Source organism: Syngnathoides biaculeatus, chromosome 22 (genome assembly GCF_019802595.1).
Source record: "Syngnathoides biaculeatus isolate LvHL_M chromosome 22, ASM1980259v1, whole genome shotgun sequence".
NCBI lineage: Eukaryota > Metazoa > Chordata > Actinopteri > Syngnathiformes > Syngnathidae > Syngnathoides > Syngnathoides biaculeatus.
In genome coordinates this window covers 12,120,735-12,144,936 of record NC_084661.1, presented here as the reverse complement: position 1 = coordinate 12,144,936, position 24,202 = coordinate 12,120,735, and the positions used below count along the sequence as shown (strand labels likewise).

Sequence of the window (24,202 nt, the reverse complement as noted above, 5' to 3'; positions counted from 1 at the left end):
GTCATCTGGTGAGCGCCTAAGGACACTGTGGAAGCGGTGTGGTTCGGGGGGGGGATCTCGGCGGAAGACTCAAATCAATCCATCTCGGGTTCTGTCACAGAAGGCAGTGCGGAGGCGCAGGTGCGTGAAAACCTGGTAAATACGCACAAATAAATACACATTGTTGAACTTGGCGAGTGCGCCGCTTAGCTTATTTCATAACCGCTCCCATTTTCCACACGCTCCAGCATCCGGGCGTCACATCGCGGTGCTGTGCCAAAGAGAAAAATGACTAAATTCAGTCTCATTTCTCATCCTTCATCCTCGCATCTCATCTACTCCCACCTCACCCCCTTCCTAATGGAAAGCTGAATTCCGCGGCTGTCGTCAGCAGCTATAGCGAGCCGCGCTATCACGCCGTTAATAGAAAGACTCGGCGGCTTATGGAGGCCATGCATTATGAAATGTGAGTTTTATGAGTCCTTGAGCGCAGGTGAGGGAGGACGAGGAGCGATTGTGCTTGATTGCTGCGTCGTTTCTATTAGAGGGGGATTAACTGAAGTGGGGTGACTCTTGCTCTTCATGGTGATGTCATTTCAATTAAAAAAGATTTTCATGATAGTGTGTTCCCTTAAAAAAATGTATCAACATACCTGTATGAGCTGCCGCTTTTTACTTTTTTTTTTTTTTTTGTTCTTATAAGCAGCTTTATGGCGCCATTGAACTCAACGTGGCTAACTTCTAAAGAAGCGGCAGTCTAGCATGGTGAATAAATATTTAAAAAACAATCATAAGGCTGTTTAATGCCACTCCCAGTTAGAGGGTAACTGTCAAAGTAAAAATAAAAAATACAGTTGCGGTTAAAACAACCACATAACTTTGTTTTAAAGGGGAAATCCAGTGCTTTGCATGAACGGTGTATCCAATAGGTCATCTAATATGTACTCTATTTTGACAATGTGATATTAAATCCTCTCTCATTTAATAGTGTTTTAAGAAGATTTTTATAGACAATTACGGATTGTCAGGGGCACCGCCATTTTCGCGAGTCACATGACCGACGTGCGCAAATGTGACGTGTACCGAGCCCCAACAAAGGCTCGTTTACGTGGGACACTATTTATGCCCAGCGGTCATTTCTCGTATTTATCTTCATCTGGTGAAGAAATACCATCGGGCAGACGGAGGAATACTTCCATACAGATTTGAACCTGTGGCTGTAATTAATGTTGATTATTCGGATGGTTCTTCGGGCGGAATGACGCGGAGTCGGACTACTCGGAGGCCTACGTGCGACATAAGTGCGTAAACAAAGGCCCCCGGGGGCTCCGAGCCGGCAGCTGCGGATGGTTCTTCGGACGGGAATGACGCGGAGTCTGACGAGCGAGCTCCGGCTAAAGGCCTCCGCCGCCGCCGAAGCTCGGCTAACGGCCTCCCCCGGACGTCGAAGCTCGGCTCGCTGCCCGCCTTTTGGGGTAGCAAATACATTAAAAATGCTTTTAAAGAATGTGTCTCAACAAGTTCAAATGTGCTCAAATGGTGATGGGACGATTAAAAACTATTGAAGAATATCTACGTCTTGGATTTTCACATACTGTATAGTGCGGGTCCGGATAATGTCCCTCCCTTTCGACGCAGCAGGATTTACAGTAGGGGTCCGGTCACGTCATAAAACTGCCTGTTTGTACTCGGCTCCATCCAGCTGTTGTTTATGCGTGATGAATTTGTTCCGCGTGCTTCCAGCTGGCGCCATCTCAGCGTTATTCCGTGTTTATCTATATGTATATGTGTGGTTAATACGTGCTCTTAATCTCAGAGCTTTTCTATTTGTGTGGTGACCTCCGGGCCACTCGATGTCCTCCATGTTGTTTCGTGTTTCCTCGAGAGGTCAGCGCACAGTTGTGTTGTCATGTCGTGAATAGTACGACTCTCCCTACATTGCTTTTTTGTCCCTGTGACAGAGACAGAACATCAGATGCTAATTTCACTGAAGCCTCGTTACAGGAGGCTAAGGGACCAAGACCTGGCAAAAAAGTAAGTTTCTATATCGATTATTTAGGATTATATGTGACCTTGGAGGTTCCGCCGTCGTCCCGGCCATGAGCCCGAGAGCCTCATTCTCTGTCACGCGCACAATAAGCCCCGTGAATATGGCCGCATTTACCCAGGTGTAAACGCACTACGATACATTAACGTCGTCTTGTAGAGGTTAACAAGCCCCCCCGGACACGCGGTGACATTTGCCTCGCCGCTTTCTCTTCACACCCGCGACGCCTGAGACCGACACGTCGACATTTGTACCGTTGCTTTCGTGTGTGAATGCTTTGCTGCGCGGAAGCAAAAACGGACCCGAGCCGGGGGTAGTTTGATCGCATCACACCATTCAGTTTAGACTGCTCGTAGGAACCCGGGGGCCGACCCTTTAAGAGGGCACAGGCGCACGTCTTTTTTGATCCTCAAGCGGGCGAGCGGCGGCATAAACAGGAAGAGGCCCTGCCTTTGAGTGCGTCATTCGGTCTCGTGTCATCGGATCTTCTGTGTCGAAATATGCGCTTCAGTCTTTCTCAAAACATTGTTAGCTCGACATCCTGGATATAGGTATTCAAAGGTGACGCGGCCTCGCGTGTTGATACGGAAGTACGCCGATTGTGTGAGCGCGTGCACGGCCGACGCACGTCTGAGCATTGGCGAGGGGGGAAAACCGAAATATCCTCTTGAGAAATCCCTGTTGTGTTCCCCTTGTGAGACTACAAAGCAATGCAAATAGCTGCGCTGAAGGTGTGCACGTCAGTCCCTGGAATTTGGTAACTCCGGTGTTTTGACTGCATATATTTTGTGCGCGCGGGTCGAAGCCACCGGGGTCATCTCGGAGTCCTCCGCAGAAATGTGGTCTTCATTTGCGCCGGGGCCTCTCCGGCTAACTGGAACAAGGTTCGCCGATGGCGCGAGCGAGCCACCTTGCCGACACTCGCGGGACACGCATGCCGTTCACGACATTTTATACGTGCGTTCTTAAGTGCATTGCGTTGTTTCTAGGGGTTTGCAAAAGCCTGTTGGACCCAAGGGTAACTAACTCCATCTTGTTTTTGACCAGCTGGTAGAACGGTCAAAGTTTCTGAGCAAATAATGATCACACATTTCCAGAAATAGTGCTCGTCCCTCTAAATAGACACCATCAGCCCAAAGCAGTCTTCTAAATTTGATAAAGCACGGAAAAGTATTATTATAACAACGATGATAAATTTAATTAGTTAAGAAGTTGATAAAATCTCGAAAGACTGCCAGGCCTCGCTCGGCTGTCAATTAAAGTGCCACGGTCATGAAATGGATGATTTTTAGTGTTCATATTAATATTTTTGTAACTCCCGCCATGAAAATCCTCTCGAGGGATTTGTTTTCGATAAGAAGCAGGAAGTGACGTTCAGGGCAGTAGCGCACTCATGCATTTTTGTATGTTGATACTAGTTTTACATGTTGGAAGGTAGCTCGTTGTTCCTTCGTGTTAGCCAAAATGCTGGCTCGTTGCATCGCTGGATATTGGTCGAACACTCAGGAGGATGGATTTGCTCTTCATACTTTTCAAAAAGACCTGGTTCATCGTGAAAAATGGATTGCACAGGATGAGAGCTTTGTGAGTTCCAAATGACAAGTAGGTGTGTATACAGCTACTAAACAAAACAATAGTTGGGGGGAGGGGAGGACATAATCCTTTCAGAATGTAACAGTAGATCCGCGTCCGTAAGTCAGTCAGTCGCGGACGAGCACGGCTTCAGCCGGGCTGGCTCATACATACTGTCTGGTGGTCTGTATTTAGCTAGAAGTGATCCGCATATCATCTAAATACAGCTGTAAACAATAGCGTAATATTGCCCTGGACACTCGATTGTGAGATGTTCTCTTCTTCGAAAAGAGCTTCCGTGTCAGAAGGGGCGTGTCCCATAGTCGGGGCCACAGCGTGTTTTCAATGGCGAATGTCCGGGGTAACGCTTCCGCAACTTTGCGCATGGATGACGCGCTCTCCGCTCATATTTATTTTTTCATATAGACGTTGAAGTGAATAACGTTATATGTATTTTTCGTTTCAATGTCTATTTTTGAATGCTTATAGGGATGACACTTGGGCTTTAAATACCACTGCTAAAGCTTGGACAAAATGGAGGCCACTTCATTTAGCAACTATTAGCTTGTTAGCTAATTAGCTTGTTTCACTTGTTATTGTGGAAAATATAAAAAAAAACCATCCAGACTTTCAGTCTTGAGGTGAGAAAATGGTGCACGCCTCCTGAAAGTCAGGGAGGAAGAGATGTTTTACAACACTTATCAGTCGAACGCTTAAAAGCGTGAATAGTTGTTGCGGTACCTGAGAGGCAGCCGTAGTCTCAGTCAAATTGCAGTACACGTTTGGCCCAGACATGACTCCGCATCGTCTGCCGCACGTTCACGCAACACTTCAATCACAAAAGGTCACACCGTAATGGATACATGTCACATGTTCATCACGCGCCGCCTGTTGGGGGGTCGTCGCAGTTTGTCTAGATCTAAAATCTCTTTCAGGGTTGTCATGTTGAAATGAATAAAAAGGTCAACCAAATAACAAACATTTGCTTGTTTGCCCTCAGTTCTCCGTGAGCGGAATGTAATTCGATTGACGATCACGGTATGTAGGTCAGATCAAATGATTAACGAAAGAGAATTTCTGACTGAGGAGCGGCATCAAATTGCGGGAGGGGTTTTCATAAATTTATCCTCATTATGTCAGAATCAAATCATAGTCCTTCGTCACAGCCGCTGACATACAAATGTGATTTTTGTTGTTGTGGTCGCCGCCGCGAGTGAGCCGTTGCTTTTTTGTTCTGGGTACAAACACAGCGAGGCCAGAGCAAGCGAATGAAAGTGGTGTGTCACTGCAGTGAAAGAATAACATGGACCCCGGACCGCAGGAGGCATGACTCACCACAAGGAAACCTCAACGTTTTTCTGCTCCGCGTTGCCCCCCCCCCCCACCCCACCCACCCCCCAATCCCACACTTACTGCCTCCACTGAAGACTAAGAGAGTTTGTTAATGACTGGAACTACACAAATCCAACAGAAACCATCACATTTCTTTTGTTGTTGGACAGAGACATACGTACTATATACTTTACCACTTTCTAAACAAGTTACATTTCCTCTTCGTGCTCCCCTGCGGAGGTGTCATAAATCATCGAAAAAGTAAACACTTGCGGAACTTGAGCCTTCGAATTGGACGCAAAATCTCTCCCGCAAAGTCTGGCAGGGATGATTGTACGGATTATTACGGTGGATGCGCACGTGTGCCACAAACTGATGGCGGGAGTTCCTATGTTTTTTTTTTTATTTATTAATTATTTGCTAAATACAATTGTGTGTCATCTGCATAGCTATGGGAGTCAAAATTATAGTTTTGAAGAATTTGACCCAAGGGTAGCATACACAGGCTGAACAGGAGAGGACCAAGAACGGACCCTTGAGGGACCCCATAGGTCATTGCCATTCGCTGAGACCGAGCACCTCCAATGGTCACAAACTAGCTCCTTTCCTCCAAGGTAGGCCCTAAACCATTTAAGGACCGTTTCATTTAGTCCCACCCACGTTACCGACCTGTTAAGCAGTATATTTGGGATTTTTTTCACGCCTAAAAAAACAAGATGAAGTGTCTACTTGAAAACGGAACCGGCTTGAACAACGGCACGGTTGCGATTGCCAACGTGAGGAAACATAAACATCGTTCGCCTTCCACCGCTAGTTAGAACGTTTTGTGGTGCCCCTGCAAGTAGTCAAATCACTTTTACTCTTTTAAGTGAACTGTACAAATTTGTAATAAGCACATTCAATAATCACACTAGCTTCTATGGCCCACAATTGAGGAGCAGTCCCTGATCTAAAAAAAAAAAAAAAAAAAAAAAGACTGGATAGCGCATACACATCGAAAGGTATGTCGATTGGTTGGCCGCCATCTTGGTACTCCCAAAACGTGTGGAGGACATGGTTTACGGGTTGGATTATGGCGCGGTTTTTCCTCAAAGTTTGGCATGTAGAATTCAAACTGGTCGTGTGCGCTTGACATTTTTTCAGTTCTGGTAACATGAAGGATTATTAATTCAACTTGGTAAGCCAAAAAAGGCGAAGTGCAAAGAAAAGACGTATAACACCGTGACTAGCAAGAAACCTCGCATATTACCTCGGGCCCGATTTCCGTGACGTTAACTTTTCACAAAATACGCTGTTAAACACTACCATCATAACATAGGAAAAAACTAAGCATTTTTTGTCATAAAAACATTAAATTTTAAGTCAATCAGATATATTTTTGGAAATAATGACTCGCATTGTTCATTTGTTGTCTCTGCGACATCATTTCAGACAGAAAATTTCAACTCGTTTCCTCGCGTTTGAAAATCAAATTCAATTTGCAGTAGTTCTGTATTATGAAATTCATCAAAAATTTCACAGAAAATATGTCTTTTCTTGCTTATCCACTGATGAAGTTTGGGAAAATATTGACTTGGCTTTTTTCGCGAAAAACCGTCGGCCTATAAAGGTGAAGCAGAGAGTGAACAGTCAACAACAACAACAACCGTAAACAAAACTTTGTTCAAGTGAATTAATTTCATCAGAAAATAAAAAAAAAAAAATCTTTACAAACAAACCTTAACAGTGTCAAAGTAAATCTTTCAAATTTACCTCCACCAAAAATTAGCCAATCAGACACCCTGACGTACATGCCACTCACCGGAACACGCCTTTTAAAGCCACACACACACACGATAAGTCACAGATACTACAATGGGGAATGTGAGGATGGTGACCCCAAGTGGAGCAAAATAATACCTGCACGTCACCGAAACTCATTTTTAACTGATTAATAGCTGGGGTAATCGGGAGATATATATTCCAAGATGTTGGAGATGTTGTCAGTTCTATTTTTCTCCATAATTTTGGTTGAAGTCAGAATGCCTTCTACTTGGACCTGCTTATTGCACTGCATATTCAATTTTCCTCAAGTATATTTCTTGTACTCTCTTGGTAGTTCCCACTAATGTCCTGCATTGCTGACCACTTTAAGTTTTTGACCCCCCCCCCGTCTTAAAAAAGGTCCTCCCTTCCATCCTGGTACTGGTTGCCGTTTTCCTCCTCGTTCTTTTCCCCTCTCACCTCTCTACTCTCGTCATATTTCATATTAAGCAAGCCGCTTCGTGGAGCCAGCTGTGTAAACAATCGAGCCCAGCCCTTCATGTTTTTACAGAGCTGGAAAAATGTCCAAGGGGGGCAAGAGGGGGGGAAGAAAAAAAAAACGAGACACAAGGAGCTTGCCGCGGGGCCGTTGGTATCAGTGATCTATAGCCCTTTGTAGCTTCGACCTCCTTTGAACGCGAGTGGGACTTTTTTGTACGCGCGTTTGTACCTTCCAGGCCCGAGTTTTCTGCAACCGTAGCCTCCTGCAAATATTGACGAAGCCCAATGGTTAGTTACAGTGGGAAGCCGGAAAAGCAAATGCTGCTCGTTTTGTCTTTCCGTTTTTCACGACTGCTTCTCTAGCTTTATTTTGCTAAGCAGAAAGAGTCATGTCGGATTTATAGACGGGCAGGCGGGCGGACGACTTGAGTTTTGAGTCTGATTGGCTGCACAACGGAGGTGCAAGAGAGAACCAAAATCTTAATCTTGAAGTTTTGGGAAAGGACCGAGTTAAAGGGGAAGTCCACTCATTGAAAAGTCACATGAGCGGATGTGACATGTCACCTGCTTTTTTTCCACCTTCCTACACAGTTATTGTCAGCGCTGATTTCTTGGATTTATCCTCATCTGATGAAGAAATAGAAGTATCGATTGATCGGGAAGACGGAGGAATAGATCCATACGGATTTGAACCTGTGGCTGTAAATAATGTTGAATATTCGGATGGTTCTTCAGACGGGAATGATGTGGGGTCTTGACGAGCGAGCTCCGCCGCCGTTGCTCATCTGATGTCCTCTGCCGCCACCGAAGCTCGGCTAACGACCTCCACGGCTGTCGAAGCTCGGCTAACGGCCTCCGTTGCCGCCGAAGCTCGTCTCACGGCCTCCGCCGAAGCTAGGGTAACGGCCTCCCCCGTTGCCGAAGCTCAGCTAACGGCCTCCCCGGCTGCCGAAGCTCGGCTAACGCCCTCTGCCGCAGCTCGGGTAGCGGCATCCGCTGCCGCCGAAGCTCGGCTCACGGCCACCGCTGCCGGCAGAGCTCGGCTAACGACCGCCACCTCCAACAAAGCTTGGCTAATGGCCTCCGCCGCCACCAAAGCTCGGCTAACGGCCCGCCGCCTGAGCTTGCTCGTCGGACTCCGCATCATTTCCGTCCGAAGAACCGATCCGAATATTCAACATTATTTATAGCCACGTGGTTCAAATCTATATGAATGTATTCCTCCGTCTTCCCCATCAACCAATACTTCTATCTCTTCATCAGCTGAGGATAAATCCGAGAAATCGGCGCTGACAATAACTGTGTAGGAACGTAACCAAGCACACGGTGAAAATCTTTATTTTAAAGTTACAGTACCAACAGCATGACCTATCTGATACGTCGTTATTTCCAATGAGTGCACTTCCCCTTTAAGGACGAGCAACAGCTGAAAAAGGAGGTCTGCCTTCATCCGATTCTCATGACGTTGGAGATTAGGCTCATTTGTGAACTAAAGCTCCATGAAGTACACCGCTTCCGTGTGTACTTCGAGCTGAACAGTTTTTCTTAGGATGTCACTTGTCTTGCGACCCGTATCTCGGAACACTGGACCGCCCTAATAAACATTGACTTGTTTTTTTTTGTATAACCCCTCCAAAAATTTCTCGTTGTTTACTCACCCCGCCGCCGTGTGTCCTATGAGCTCTGCCGAGATGTCGTCGCAACGTGCTGTGCCTGAATGAAACATTTCACTGCGCCACAGATCCCAAAAGCAGGCGCTTCAAGCTTTAAACCTTGATGCAGTCTAAAAATGAAGTGAACTTCCCGACTATTTGATTTATTAGTTCAACCGTTGCTGCACACAATATTTCTGTGAGGATATTTGCGAGACTGTACGTATGCAGGGAGGTGCAGACGGTCAAGTTGTGCGCAATCAGTTGAGGCTCATTTTGTGTGACGTTAGCAAGCGACCGTCCAGCATCCAAACTCAACACACGCTCGCTGCTCATTCGCAGGTTTTACTTTTATTCTTCGCAGGTCCGCTGCTTGCCGGCCTTTGAGATAATTAGCGTCTGACCTTTCCGAGGTGAGACGCAAAATGTCACACGGCCTGCCTCGCTGACAAGTGGATTCAACCCACATGGGGGGGGGGGGGGGGTGCTTGGCAAAAGAGCTGACGCTTCTTGCTGACCTGGATGTGCACTTAGCACACTTTAGCCTCCTCGCCCCGCGCTTTGTCCCTCCCTCCTTCCCACTTTCTGGCCTCTCACCCTCAAAGTGTTGGCCTGTTCAAAGTGGACAAGAATAATACTGTTAATAGAATAACAATTAATTCTAGAAATACAGTAATCCCTGCGGTTCGAGGGGGATGGGGGCTGTGCCTGCTGCGAGTCGTGAAAAAATACACACCGATCACGAAATAGTATCATTTCATATGCAGTGATGCCTCGGTTCTCGACCGCGATCCGTTCCAGAAAACGGTTTGAGAAGTGATTTGTTCGGAAACCGAAACGATGTTTCCCATTACAATGAATGGAAAAAGAAATAATGGGTTCCGAGCCTAAAAAAATTATGCTCTTTAAAACATTTGTTTTAGCTTTTCGTGATAATAAACTGCATAGTTTAAATACTTTGTATCATAAAATAATTTAAGAAACATTTTTTTTTTTTGGCTTGAAATGTATGCTTTAGCAGTAGAGTACACTAGGCTGGGAGCGCATTGCTGTATCTGTAGCGACTCGGTCCCCAGCCTTTTAAACTTTTCTTATTAACAAAAGTGCAGAATAACTTTAAACAAGCAACTTGCCTTGAGTGGTTATTAATTCGGTAGTCCTTGATAAGAAGAAAAACAACAATCACTAACGGGCTGCGTTATACAGAATAACAAAGGTGTGCTGGTTAAAGCGCATTATTTCATTTCCGGGGGTGCGTTCGATTTGACAATAACAAAACGCATCATGGGTCAGAAGGTCTGGCCATGGGCAATATGTTATTTCCGGGTTTTGTTGGGGGCGTTTGAGTACCGATTTTCGTTCGATAACAGAAGCAAAAAAAATCTCTGAATTTTTGTTCGAAAATCGATTTGTTCGAAAATGGGTACGTTCGAGAACCGAGGCTTTACTGTACAGTACAGTGGTATATCATTTCAAAATCATCTTACATTTCCCTCTGAAAATCAAATGGCTTACAGATTTTAATTTGGAAAAATGCTTCGAAATTAGCCATGTACATTCCACAAGTGGACGAGTCTCTTTGTAACTTCCACTAACAACCCAGGCTAATGTCAGCTCCGCTCCAAAACACAAAGCGCACTTCATAATAAAGTGGGCCCCTAAAATAAAGTATGCTACAGTCTTTCTTTGTGCGATTGTCTAGTTGTTATTTCCACATAAAAATTAATATCTACTACATTTAGCCAAAAGTCTTCTTTTCCTTTCGGCTTGTCCCGTTAGGGGTCTCCACAGCATGTCATCTTCAATGAACGCATATTTGTTTGGCACAGTTTTACGCCAGATGGCCTTCCTGACACAACCCGTCCACATTTAGCCGAGAAGAGAAGAGAAGCTTACAGCGCCTGGTTTTCCCAGACGGTCTCCCATCCAAGTACTAACCGGGGCCAAACCCTTCCGAGATCTGACGAAATCGGGCGTTCTCAGGGTAGCGCGGCCGGAAGCCCCAGTTAGCCAAGACTACTCGAGCTAAAGGTTCTGCAAAGGAGAGTGTGGTAAGGAAGTGAAGAAACGGGTCCAAGCGGGGTGGAACAGTTGGCGGGAGGTGTCTGGTGTTCTATGTGACAGATGAGAGATTAAGGTGCACGAGATGGTCTTAGATGGTAAAAGATGACACGCTGTGGCGACCCCTAACGGGACAAAGTGAAAGTCAAAGAAAAAGAAGACTGGTACTAAAAAAAACATGATATCATTTCAGTTTTGATGGCAAAGTATTAACCCGTACGTGGGCAACGTCCCATTTTTGGGACATCATGATTTTCACGCATTATATATACTGAAATATCAAAATATTTTGTTTTAATCTGATTCTGATTCTGTTTTTTGGGACCATCTACTAAGAAAACCCTTTCTCGCAGGCAGCGTCCCATTTTTGGGTCGAGATTATTAATTAGTAAAGTTATCATATAACTTAATCACAAATGAAAAAGAAGTGTTATTTATTCGGAGACTTTTATCTCAATAAGGCAAAAAATTGCACATCCTGCCCATGAATGGGTTAACGGTACTTTTTAGTACTTGTACTGTTCAGAAGGAGCACAAAAAAAAAACGTGAACCTGTTCCAGAGAACAAAATCCAAATAGGTGAATTCATGAATGGCGAAGCGCAAATATGTTGGGGTGATTACCGTGCGTTGTTTACCATCTTCATTACCATCTTTATGGACCCTTTATTGTTTCTGGCGCCGTTATCATTTGCGGCCCCGATGTAGGCCGCAGATCAGCACAGGACGGCGACTTTCGCCGCGCTTTGCGTGGCCGCTCTGGCCTGAATAACTCACATAACATTAGCCGAGATACAGTGCGAGCGACTTGTCGCGGCGCCGCTCCGTGTGGTCTACTTTTTATGCAAATCTGAGCATGAAATGTACAGTTTGATGCTTTAACCCCTTCAGGGCGGATCGACAGCATGCAAAGGTGACTCAGGACATTCGGGGACACACACACACACACACACACACAGGCGTAGACACTTGTTGATGCACACAAACGCACACAGACATGCAGACAAGCATACAGTACATGTTGTCGCATACGCGGCGACATGCATGCACGCCCACTCCCGAATGGGCACATTTTCCTCGTGACACGCAGTCAAGCTCACAAAGCGCTCCTCATGAAAATTTCACCGCGTCGTGCCTGAGCGACTTCCATTACCCGGGGACCCTTTCGCAAAGACCGTCCGCGGCGGGGAAAGGGAGCACACGTAAAAGATTCCCACCGACGCTTGACAGGCTTTTGGTGTTCCCCGGGAGAGCTCGCTGTTTTACACTTAATGCCTTCAAAGTGAAATTCAAAGTCATCCCGCTCGTTTCGCGAGCAATCCTCGCGAGGGTGTCGCCAGATGTCGGTCGAAGAGCGAAGGACAATATTTCATTTTTCATTCGGCGGTTCGTAACCGGGCCCGGGTCCAGCAGCAGGCGCGTCATCGCACCTGCTCGAGATCCTCCACCTGTCACATCTAAAAAAATGTTGGTTTTTTTTGTCAGTCGGGGTCAGGATTACATTCCGTTCTGCACGTACAGATTCATATCCGTGTTTAAAATGATAGCTTTCAGTTCTGAAGAAGCGAATCCGCGGGGAGCGCTACGCAAATGCTGTTCCAAATCAAAGCACGAAGATAAACGCATAAATTGTGTCGTTCCTTTGGGGAAAGCGAAGAAAAAGCACAATGGTAAAGTTTACAAAACGCCACTTCCTGGATCTTCTCGAGAACTATTCAGCGCGTAAACATGTCAATGCAATTGTTGTGTATGTACAGTGTGCGGCAACGCAACTGTCACAAGCTGTTTTTCGCAACTCTGACGTCTCCTGTTACTTTGCGTAACCCCCGACCCTCGTTGAACTGTGCGTAGAACACGTTTTGTGTGTCTATTTATGTACGCCGTAGAGCTCCATACTGTATGTCATGCGTCGCATTCGCCGTCCCCCGTGGGCTGCGCTCGCCGCATTGTCCGCCCGGCCGCCCCGACCTCGCTCTGCCATTTGCTGCTCGGCCGATGATTAATTCAAAGCGCGCTGTCACAAGCAATTACGCTCTCCGGCGCCGTGCGACCTCTGAACCGTCGTTCTCGCTGGCTGTTACATGCCAATGCCACAGTTAAGACCAAGTGACCCAGATTGTTTGTTTATTTTTCCCCCCCTTCTGTTAGTGATCACTTAGGTCCCCCCCCCTCCCGCCCTGGAGCTCGCGTTCATACACTTGTGCACTTATGGGCGCATATGTTGAAATGAGGATTGCATGTACTGGTGAAAGATAAAGCTTTAAAAATAGACGCCGAGTCGAAAATCTTTCCAAAGCGGTACATGGAAAGCACGAATCCAGCCCTTGGGCAAGAATAGGCTGCGATTGCTCATGTTAATACTACATTACGCTGCTTATGCGTTCTTGCTTTTAAAGAAAAATAATCACCTAGCGATAGGTCAAGTACCGTAATTCCCGGCCTACAGAGCGCACCTGGTTACAAGCCTCGCCGAGTACATTTGTAAAGGAAATACCGTTTGGTACGTGCATACTCCGCAGCTGTGTAAAAGCCGCAAGTGCCCACATTGAAACCCACATTCAAATACGAGATATTTACAAATAAAGATGCTAATGCTAATAGGGGCGGATAAAATAAAACTTACCGGTAAATATCGCTGAGACATGCCAAGTAACACAGCGGCAACACACTAGCAAAGCGCTAACGCTAAGGGGGGTGGTTAAAATAAAAATTACTGGTAAATATCACTGAGACACGCCGGTATCACAGCAGCAACATAATACCAAAGCGCAAACGCTAACAGGGGGGGTTAAAATAAAACTTACTGGTAAATATTACTGAGACATGCCAGTAACACAGCAGCAACATGATAGCACAGCGTTAGCGCTAACAGGGGCGGATAAAATAAAACTTCCCAGGAAATATCACTGAGAAATGCCAAGTAACACAGCAGCAACACGCGAGCAAAGTGCTAACAGGGGAGGTTAAAATAAAACTTACTGGTAAATATCATTGAGACACGCCAGTAAGATAGCAGCAACACGCTAGCAAAGCGCTAATGCTAACAGGGGTGGTTAAAATAAAACTTACTGGTAAATATCACTGAGACACGCCAGTAACACAGCAGCAACACGCTAGCACAGCGTTAACGCCAGCTCAGCGCTAACAGGGCCGGTAAAAGTCACTTCCTCGGCGCATACATTCCACCCGTCTCACTCTTACCTTTTCGAGTGCCCCCCTTGCAGCCGTTAGAAAAAATGCACAAATTAGCCGCATCGCCGCATAAAACGCACAATTGAAAGCGTGTGGAAAAAAGTCGCGGCTTAGAGGCCGAAAATTGCGGGAGGCTTTTTTTGAGATCCATCCACCACCGCACCCAAATTTAATATTGTCATTTTATTCAATCTATGCGGATCATATGTGTTCACGGAATAAATCTTTATTCCGAGACAATCGTCACCTTTGACCCCAGAGGAACAGCAGCCAATCAGCGTAATGCACACACACGTGTGACCTTGTACGTCAGCCCGATCATGTGCAGCACATCCGTCACATGATGCGAGGTGGTGGCCAAAGCGATTCAAAGATGGAAAGACGCCTTTTGTGTGTCTTTTGTGGAGGTTTTTTGTAGTCGTGATCTTTTTCTCGTTGAATGTACGCAACGGCGTGCATCCTTTTGTTGTCCTTAGAGAGCAACGACGGCGGGATCTGCGCATTCACTACTGTTTGTCTGAAGAGATAATGAAGGAGAAATGGAAGTACAGTACCACATGCAGTTTTTCCCCCTATTTTTGCTACAGCATAATTTAAAAAAAATCGCTAAAGCAGGGGTTTCAAACTCATTTTTGTTGCGGGCCACATTTTACTCTCACTTCTCCTCAGAGGGCTGTTATGACTGTGAAACCATGAAAATCTTTTACTGCAACCTCATATTTACATGTGAAATTTCTGAACTTGTTTTGGAATCAGAAATTGAGAGTAACGAGTAACATTTATGATATAACAATTTGAAATTTTGCTACAAATTTTAACAAAAAAAAAAATCATGAAATCTGATACATATGATTTGCCTTCGCGGGCCACATAAAATCATGCGGTGGGCCGGATCTGGCCCCCGGGCCTTGAGTTTGACACCTGTGCTCGAACGGCATGTATTTTTTAAGGGTAAGTTATCATTTCAAGTGTTAAAAAGAATTGGAATCATAGGTTGTGCAATATTTACAGTTTGAAATATAGATTCATTTTTTTTTAGGGGTTTCGTAGCGCTAATGTAATAATCCAAGTGCAATACGCCAAAGCATCAAACGTGTGGGGAAAATACATTTTAATATCACTTGCGACGGGTTGGACGACAAACAGGCGAGTAGCCGGAAAATCCGACTTCAAGGTCTTGATACACTTCAAAGTCCCAATACGGAGAAGTCAACATCACAGTCCGGACGGGCTTTGAGTATTGTGAAGTGGTTCTGAGTCATGAGTAGCTCTGTAATAATCTCCGGAAAGCGGAAAACGTGGAAACTCGCATTTTGCCGTGGTGGTGGAAGGATTTCGTGCATCCACAAGGACGAGGCGGGACTCGCAGGAAGTTCAGAGGCTGAGCGGGTCGGCACCAAAAGTTCCGGAGAGACGTGTATCGAAACAATCTTGACGATAAGCGAGTCGTCAGAATAACCTGAATTGGGTGGGTTGTGACAGCCACAGCGGAAAGCCTTCTTCTATTCAATATACCGCAGATATGGAAACAAAACAATAATAGATTCAGTCATCAAAAAAAAAAAAATTAATTCTTCATTCTGTTGCTTCATAGTCAAGCCAGTAAATGTCCAAAATGTCAATCTCAAGCTTTTAGCACAATGGATCTCCAATTATCCATACCTGAATTTTGATTTGACGTCCATTTTACTAACTGCGAATCATAAAAAAAAAAAAAAAAACACATTTACTTTGTTTACTGTGGAGAACAAAATCTCAATTAGAAGCTTAAAATCAAAAGCGTCGCGAAGAAAAATGTCGCCGTCCGCCAGTGTATGCTGTACGGCTTCCCAATGTGTCGTAAAGCAGTAATACGCTTGTTTATTTACGACGGCGTCACTTCCGAAGAGTTGCGGCTCGGCCACGGCAAAGCGTGGCGAGGTGTGATGCGGCACATCACTCGCGGCAGCCTCTAATGGGCGCCGCACAAGACGCCGTAATGATAATGGGGGAGAAAGTAGCCCATTTGCTGCTACCCAGTTCTTCCATTGACCCACTGAGCGCTCGCTCGCACCCGTATTGAAAGATTTCAGCATTTATATCGCCCTCCGGCTATTACTATGTAATGTCTACGGTATTACATCACTTGCAAGGTGCTGACAATTCTAATGCATTTTACATGATCCCGCCAAGGTGCAACGCGGCGGCGCAATTTCAAAAAAATATCGACGCTTGTAATGCAATACCTTACGGGCGTTTGTTGGTAGTATATATTTCTTAAAGATAGCTAGCTCACTTTTGATTGAATGGCGGTGGCTAGCGAGCAGAGGGCCCGTGAAGTCTGTTCTCAGTTTAAGAGATTTGTTAGTTACATATGTACAAAGGTAGTATATGTGTACTTATTCGCACTTAAAAAAAAAAAAAAATGATCTGGAAGGTAACAGAACATCAGGTGCAATCCTTCAATCTTTAGAAAATAGTAATACAAAAGCCATCACATAACAGTGCCTTGTTCAAGTTCTATCCATCCATCCATTTTCTTAGCCGCTTATCCTCACGAGGGTCACGGGGAGTGACGGAGCCTACCTTATACCAACATACGGGGTGACCAGTTCACTAATAAAACAAAGACAATTAACGAGTGCGTAATCCCAATACAGAGTAAAATCCTATTTGGGGGGTTTAAAAAAATGGTGTACAATTATTAGATTAAAGCCGCATAAAAATAAATTGAAAATTCTTCTCCAAACTAATTTCACGGTAATATATTGTATTTTTTTAAAATTCCCTATAATCACGTCACTTTCTTCGCTTCATAAACCTTGACTTTAATATCGATATTGCCAGTGTGTTATTAAAATAGGACTTAATACTCAAAAAATTATGTTTTTTATAAAGTACATCCATATTTTTGTCAAAAGTTTTTTTTCTTGATATCATCATTCTCATATTTTATTCTTTAAAAATTCTCTCTCTCTCTCTCTCTCTCTCTCCTCTCTCTCTCTCTCTCTCTCTCTCTCTCTCTCTTCTCTCTCTCTCTCTCTCCTCTCTCCTCTCTCTCTCTCTCTCTCTCTCTCTCTCTCTCTCTATCTATCTATCTATCTATCTATATATATATATATATATATATATAATTTATTATTCCATCCATTTTTTTGCCTCTTATCCTCACAAGGGTCGCGGGGAGTGCTGGAGCCGACCCCAGCTGTCACCGGGCAGGAGGCGGCGTACACCCTGAACTGGTTGCCGGCCAATCGAAGGGCAAATAGGGACAAACAACCAATCACACTCAGGGGAAATTTAGAGGGTCCAAATAATGTTGCGTTTTGGGATGTGGGAAGAAACCGGAGTGCCCGGAGGAAACCCACGCAGGCAGGGGGAGAACATGCAAACCCCACACAAGCGGGTCTGGGATTGAACCCGGGTCCTCAGAACTGTGAGGCCAACACTTTACCAGCTGCTCCATCGTGCCGCCTTGTTCATGTTCTATTGGTACACCAAAAATCAACACACCACCGGCCCCAAATTTTGTTCCATCACACAATTAACACTCCATTTTTTTGTGACACTGTCATTTTTTAATGTGGCAAAATATGAAGTTATCCATATTTGGCCACACACTTCAACCCAATGAGCAAACTCGTGCAGGAGCTGCTCTCAACCACAGCTCACGCCCAGCCACTTCCGCAGAGACTCGAGGCGATCGGGTTCGAGTCCCCAAGTGACTGATGCTTCCCCCTCATCACTTCACGACTGCTTTCCGCGCACTCAAACGAGTGGAAACGCGCCTGCCTTGACCCTTCCGCCCCCGCAAGAGTTCATCCGCGATGGCCCGGCGTGATTCATGCTTTGAACGCCGCATTCCCGTTCGACGGTGCTCGCGCGAAGACGCATTCCCGACCGATAATTCCCGCTCTTTGCCTCTCTGGGCTCGTAAATGGCTCATTACGGCAAAGAATAAACTGCACTCGTGTTGTGACGAGCTGTTTTGAAGGCGCGCTACCCTCTTAATCTTGTTTATGCCGGGGTGTCAGTGTACCTCTTGATAGCAATTATGTTCTCCGGTGCTCTCGATAACGACTCTCCGTCTTTGTTTCGGAAGTAAACTCCGCGGTGCGAAAAATCTCTGGTGGTCCCGGAGTGGCACCTTGGGTCTCACCTCTGGCTCCGGCAACTCGCGTAATTAGCCGAGTTTTTTTGTTTTGCGTTCCCGTTTGTGTGTTTTTCGCTCGTCTCCCACACTATTTTGCAGCCTGTCACTGTTAATGAGCAGCGTGCCAAAAAAAAAAAAAAAAAAAAGCTGCGGGGAAACATCACGCGCCCACTTGCTCTCCTCACTGTTGCAACACCCGATTTGGTAATTAAGGCAGATGGGTTGTTTTTGTAAGGTTTCAGACGAGACATTACCATTAATTAGCGTCAAAACAAAAGCAGTCTTTAGCTCAGGCGCTCAGGCTGAAAGGGAAATCATCTCTTTCGCTCGTCGTTGCAGCACGAAATGATCGCTCTTTTTTTTTTTTCCTTCTACTTCTCTCGGCAGAGGCTGCGAAAAGGAGGAGGAGGAGGACGAGGCCCATCCCGGGAGAACATGGTGTCATCATGTGATCTGATCCAGAAAGGATCCCCGTAGAGGAAGCGTGCGGTCTCTCTTGGAGGCTTACAACTAGCTAGCATCAGCATCACCACTATCAGCACCCTCTGACTGCGGTTATCAACGTCACCGCCGCTACTCCCCCATTGGACCGGAAGATTAGCAATGGCCTCCCCGTAAACCGGTTTGACGGTCGCCCAGCACACAAGGATAAAACTCTCTGGACCCCCAGTTTTGTACTTCACCATTTCAACCGGTAACCGCGCCCTCAACTCGATTTTAACATCGGCGACTAGTTTGCGACCTTCGCCGGACGTTCTGTTGGATTATGTGCTAATCCAGCGTTCCCATGGGGGATTAAGTCGGAGCCAGTAAACCACACTGACTCAGTTTTGGCTGCGTTACAAAAAGCAGAGGGGTTTTCTTCAGCGGGCGACGCGCGCCATGGCCGGGAAGGGCAACCCGGTGCCGGGCCCCCACCTCAACGGCTTCCCGATGCCCACCTACTCCTACTATTTCCCCCACATGCTGGGAAGTCTGTCGCCGCCGGCCCTGCCAGGACTTCCTCTCAGCGGCTACAGCACCCCCTCACCAGCCAGTAAGTCGAAGCTTCAGATCCCTTTCGTGCCACCCCTGCGACTGCGCGTGACCGAGTTCGCACGCCAGCACTTCCCGGAGAGCGGACACTTTCGCGCGTGTCGGTAAACAGCCGCAAATATACACGCCCAGGCTCTCGCAGGGCCTCCGGCGTTATCCTTTAATTTATAAGCGCGTGCGCGCAAAACACACATCAGGCAGTAGCGCCAGAAAGGGGCTCATTGACGCGACAAAAATTGGCAAGCGCTCCCGGAATAAAACCTCTCACGTACGATCATTGTTGCCAGCTCCTTTTTTTTTTTTTTTTTTATAATCAATCATAAGCCGGAGAACTGTTGCGCAAAGTTTCTCGTCTAAGTAGGTGAGAAACTTCCTTTCAAAAGGAAAAATGTCACCGCAGTCGCGCGCTGACTCAGACAAACTCGAAGCCGCTGAAGCATCTGTTGTCTTATTTTTGCTTGCGTTGCTGCAAATACAAACTTTAAGATGATTAGAACAAAGTTAATAACGGCGGATGTGTTGTGTGTGTGTGTTTTTTTAATTTCATTGTGTCATCCAGATGTTTATTTTAGGGGTGCGCATCATTCTGAGGTTCTGAATTCGAATCTCGGCTTTCATGTGAGGAATTTCGATTGTTTGTTTCAGTAATGTCGCTGTATTGTACGTCCAAATCTGGTCGACTTCATTTTTGGGCTATTACGGAGCTATAACAACGTGGCCTGGCCTGATTGAATTCAATTTAGCTCAAGCAAAATGGCGTTTTTGGGATAACCCTTAAAAGTAGTCAATGATGGCGGCGCGGTGGATCAGATGGTAAAGCGTTGGCCTCACAGTTCTGAGGTCCCGGGTTCAATCCCAGACCCGCCTGTGTGGAGTTTGCATGTTCTCCCTATGCCTGCGTGGGTTTCCTCCGGGCACTCCGGTTTCCTTCCACATTCCAAAAACATGCACCGTTAATTGGACACTCTAAATTGCCCCTAGGTGTGATTGTGAGCGCGTCCCTGCGATTTACTAGCAACCACCCAGTTCAGGGTGTACCCTGCCTCCTGCTTGTTGAGAGCGGGGATAGGCTCCAGTATTCCCAGCGAGCCTCGTGAGGATGAGCGGCGAAGAAAATGAATGGATGGACAGTCAATTTGCTGAGGCGAGGATTCCGCACGACGATTTGTGCCGTGCGATTGGCCCTCGACCAGTCAAGGGTGGAGTCTCATCCCAACTCAGCTGGGTTAGGCTCTAGCTAGTCTGCAACCGATTTAATCCTACAACGACCAATCAGCGCATGGGTGATACCATTAAAAGGCTCGGTAGACACAAATCATTTTTGTCGGCTTTTATAACACGCGGCATCGGTGAACGCGGAACTCTCCGTATTGAGCGGGGCATTGCACTCCGCTTTTCCTCCTCGGAGGTCGGAAATTTCCGACTTCCCAGTTTGCTGGAATGCAGCGGTCGCGCCCGACCCCACCTGCTCCCGCCGCCCCGCTACCAGATGCCGGGGCCTCTCCTCACAAAGACTGGCGCTTCTGTCAGATTCCCCTTTTTACACGCTTTTGTTTGTGTGGGTCCAGGGCCGCTTTCCCAGTGTTTGCGATACGGGGGCAGCGAGCTTCGCTTCCCTTTTGCCTGGACAAACATTTCCTGTCAGTAAACACCGGAGAGTTCGGGACACCACAGTTTCCTGACACACAGTTAAGCTTAGATGTAACACCGGTTCCCCCCCCTCACGCTGACACATTCCTCCAAGTCATGTCATCCGCGCAACACTCCAACTTTTCACTATGCCCGCATCCGACATATCCGACGCGCCGCCCCGTTTGCCTTTGACACAGATACAGCGCCGCTAAGAACCTCTCTCCGGCCTCATCCAGCGCCGGAAAGTCACGCAAGAGAGCCGAGCGTGCCGAGAGAGAGCGCGAGGCAGTCGCTTCTTTGCGCGAGAGAGGGATTTTCAGTCTGTCGGCTCGGAGGCGGAGAAAGCCCAGCACTCGCCTGGACGACGTTCAACGCGGATGCGGGCCCGGCGTGCGTTTGCGCGGGGTGCGTTGTCAGATTGTGCCGCTTCATCTCGCAGAGACATTTGGGTTTGTTTCAGCTCTGAAATGGGCTCGCTACCTTTTGCCAAGAAGGTTATTTTTGTCCGTTCGCTAGCACGCCCACTTAAATCGAGTTAAACGATTAGTTGGGAAACTTTGGTGACAGGGACGCGGCGTGGGCCTGAGGAATGGTGCTACGGATCCGCGTAATGATTTGAACACTCCGTGGAGTGGACGAACCGGTGGATTGTATCAGTCTGCAGTTGGTAGCAATCATTTATTCGGGCGATGGCGGGGGTTTGGTCTCGACTGAGAGCCTTTCTGCTCAGACCCCTGCCACCGCCCCTCGCTCCCCTTTTCTTTCAGTTCTGGAAACAATCCGTGCACATGCCGTTTTTTTTTTTTTGTTGTTTTTTTTATTTTGTTTCCATGATTGGCGTTTTGTCACAGTTCCATTTGTTTCCCCCTCAAAGTGGAGACAGAGCGGACAACATTTGCTTTCGAGTTCAGCGGAGCGCAGCCTTTTTATTTCCTTGTTCCCCCCTGTTGGTGTCAAGATGTTAACAACGCTTTCGATTATTGTAAGCGACTGATCGGCCGTCTTTAGCTCGGCCAGTGCTTCCAAATTGGACTGAGGCGGAGCGACGCATTTGAACAAGTTGAGAAAAAATCAGTTGCGTGCAGATCTTCACAAAGGCTGAGTAACCAATTCAGGGTGTAGCCCGAAAATAGCTGGGATAGGCTCCAGCACGCCTGGGTCCCTTGTGAGGATAGGCGGCTCAGGAAATTAGCTTATCACTGCAATTCAGTTCGGGACTGTGAAATGGGGATTTGAAAATAAATTCCATAAACATGAATACTGCTAAAAATCAGTTGAAGTAAAGTGAAGATAATAAGTATTTGAACACCCTGCTATATGATAGAAAAGATTCAAACCCCTCCATGATTTCTGAGTGGGAGAACTTGCAATATAGCAGGGTGTTCAAATACTTATTTTCTTCACTATAAATGTAGAACTTGGCATTTTTATCATCATTTCCAACAACATTTGATGGGTTATTCCTTCACCATGCCGTTTGACTGTTCTTACTAAAGTTTGGCGCGTAAGAAAAATAAGAAGACTCACATAACCGTAGACAAAAAAGTTTGGGCCTAACTTTTCTGACCTTTTCTACTGTATCCGTCTTATTAGGTGCTAATGTTTGTTTCTTCTGCACACATTCATCATCTTCCATCCCATTGTCACCCCCCCCCCCCCCCTTGCGTGACTCACAAACCGAATACAATAGCGCTATTATTTGGAACAAGCAGAGCAGAAGGGTTAATAAAGGCTTTCTCCGTTCTCCCCCGTTGCTACTTCTCAGCATCCGTCCACCGCGAGCGTCCTCACTTACGTCTCCGCATTATCTGATCGTCATCATCAGCTCGGCTTACACTCTGCCGCGAGTATTGATATCACGTTTATTGCCCGGGAGCTTTATTGCTTCACAGAGTACCATCAACCGGGAGCGCTCGCGCTCGTATCGAACTTCAACAAATATTATTGCGCAGCCAATCAAATGTCTCATTACACACGATCGGCGCGGCATTCGCCGGCGTTTTCAATTAAAAACCTTTTGAGACGCTCGCCATGATGAAAATAGAGCCGGCGGGCAATAACCCGAGCCGACTATTGATCCCGTTCTTCTCATGAATGCATTCTCTTTGTCCGTCGCCGCGCTGTTAGATTAGCTCGTCGTTTTGAGGGATCATAAAGAGGGCAGCCAAGCCGGTACCTGCCGCCGCGCCGGACGCGTTGGTTTTTCCCGACGGACCACGTGTGTTTCGGTGGCCGCGGTGATTCCTTTGTCAGGACCGCGAAACAACACGGACCTCCCGGAACTATTAGCGGGACAAATCACATTCCTAAACGTACTTTTTGGCTGGGTTAACAAATATGAAAGCAAAGTATTTATTTTCAGACCTTAAGGAAGTCGGGCCATTAATAAACCCACAGAGGAATGCAGCAGCCGTGAGTAAATATGGATATGGTAATCTTGGCCGGAGTGCGTGCGGGCTGCTTCCCGGACGGACAGGTGGTTCCTCTCTGCCCCGGTGGTCCGCACGGATCAAGAGGGAACGTGCGAGCGCGCTCCGCGGGTGGCGAAAATATATAAACACTTGCTCACATTGTCCGTCCGATTGGGATCTAATGACAGTGAGAAACACTTGCGAGGTGCTCCCCTCTGGCAGCGGTCCAGTTTCGGTTCGTGTGTGTACAAAAGCCGTCTTGTGCCATTGACCGGAGCAGTTTGTCAGCAGGCGACAGGGTAAAGGATTCATTGAGGAAAAACCCGACCGGGGGAGGTGCTCCAGTGCTCGTCGTTATCGGAAAGCCATTCGCAGGCTGTCAATACGCCCGATTGGTCGCTTATTAAACACGACGCGCCAAATACTTGCACTACAGCTGTGTTGCATCCAGCCTATCTTCCCACGATTGGAATGTTGAAAAATGAAGCGACGCACGTTCCGCTTAACCAGCAGTCATCGGCCGCGGACCGGTTTCAGGTAAAGCGATATTTGGACGGGACACTTCTTCTTCTTTTCCTTCCGGCTTGTCCCGTTCTGGGTCGCCAAAGCGTGTCATCTTAGACGAACGCATATTTGTTTGGCACAGTTTTACGCCGGACCCCCTTCCTGACGCAACCCTTCTGCGTTTAGCCGGGGAGAGAAGCTTACGGCAACTGGTATTCCCAGGCGGTCTCCCGTCCAAGTACTAACCGGGGCCAAACCCGCTTTAGCTTCCGAGATTTGACGAGATCGGGCGTTTTCAGGGTAGCAAGCATTTGGACAGAACACTATAGAAACAAAAATACAACAATGATCTTTGGATGCAACCTCATGGCTCAGCTTTTGTGTCCACGCTTTTCTGAGGATAAATCTGT

The 24,202-nt window shown here is 46.7% G+C and overlaps 1 protein-coding gene across 8 annotated transcripts in view; it reads left to right on the top strand.

Moving 5' to 3' along the window:
• LOC133495178 (retinoic acid receptor alpha) overlaps positions 1–24,202 on the top strand; it is a 236,277-nt gene that overhangs the window by 115,483 nt on the left and 96,592 nt on the right. For 6 of the 8 annotated variants that reach the window (XM_061809505.1, XM_061809510.1, XM_061809506.1 and 3 more), the window contains one exon: positions 18,598–19,246. In XM_061809505.1, the coding sequence (XP_061665489.1) occupies positions 19,093–19,246 (154 nt within the window). In that variant the 5' untranslated portion in view covers positions 18,598–19,092. Of the gene's footprint in view, positions 1–15,407; positions 15,547–18,597; positions 19,247–24,202 lie in introns of those variants that run through there. The other 2 variants (XM_061809511.1, XM_061809512.1) reach the window with 2 other exon arrangements.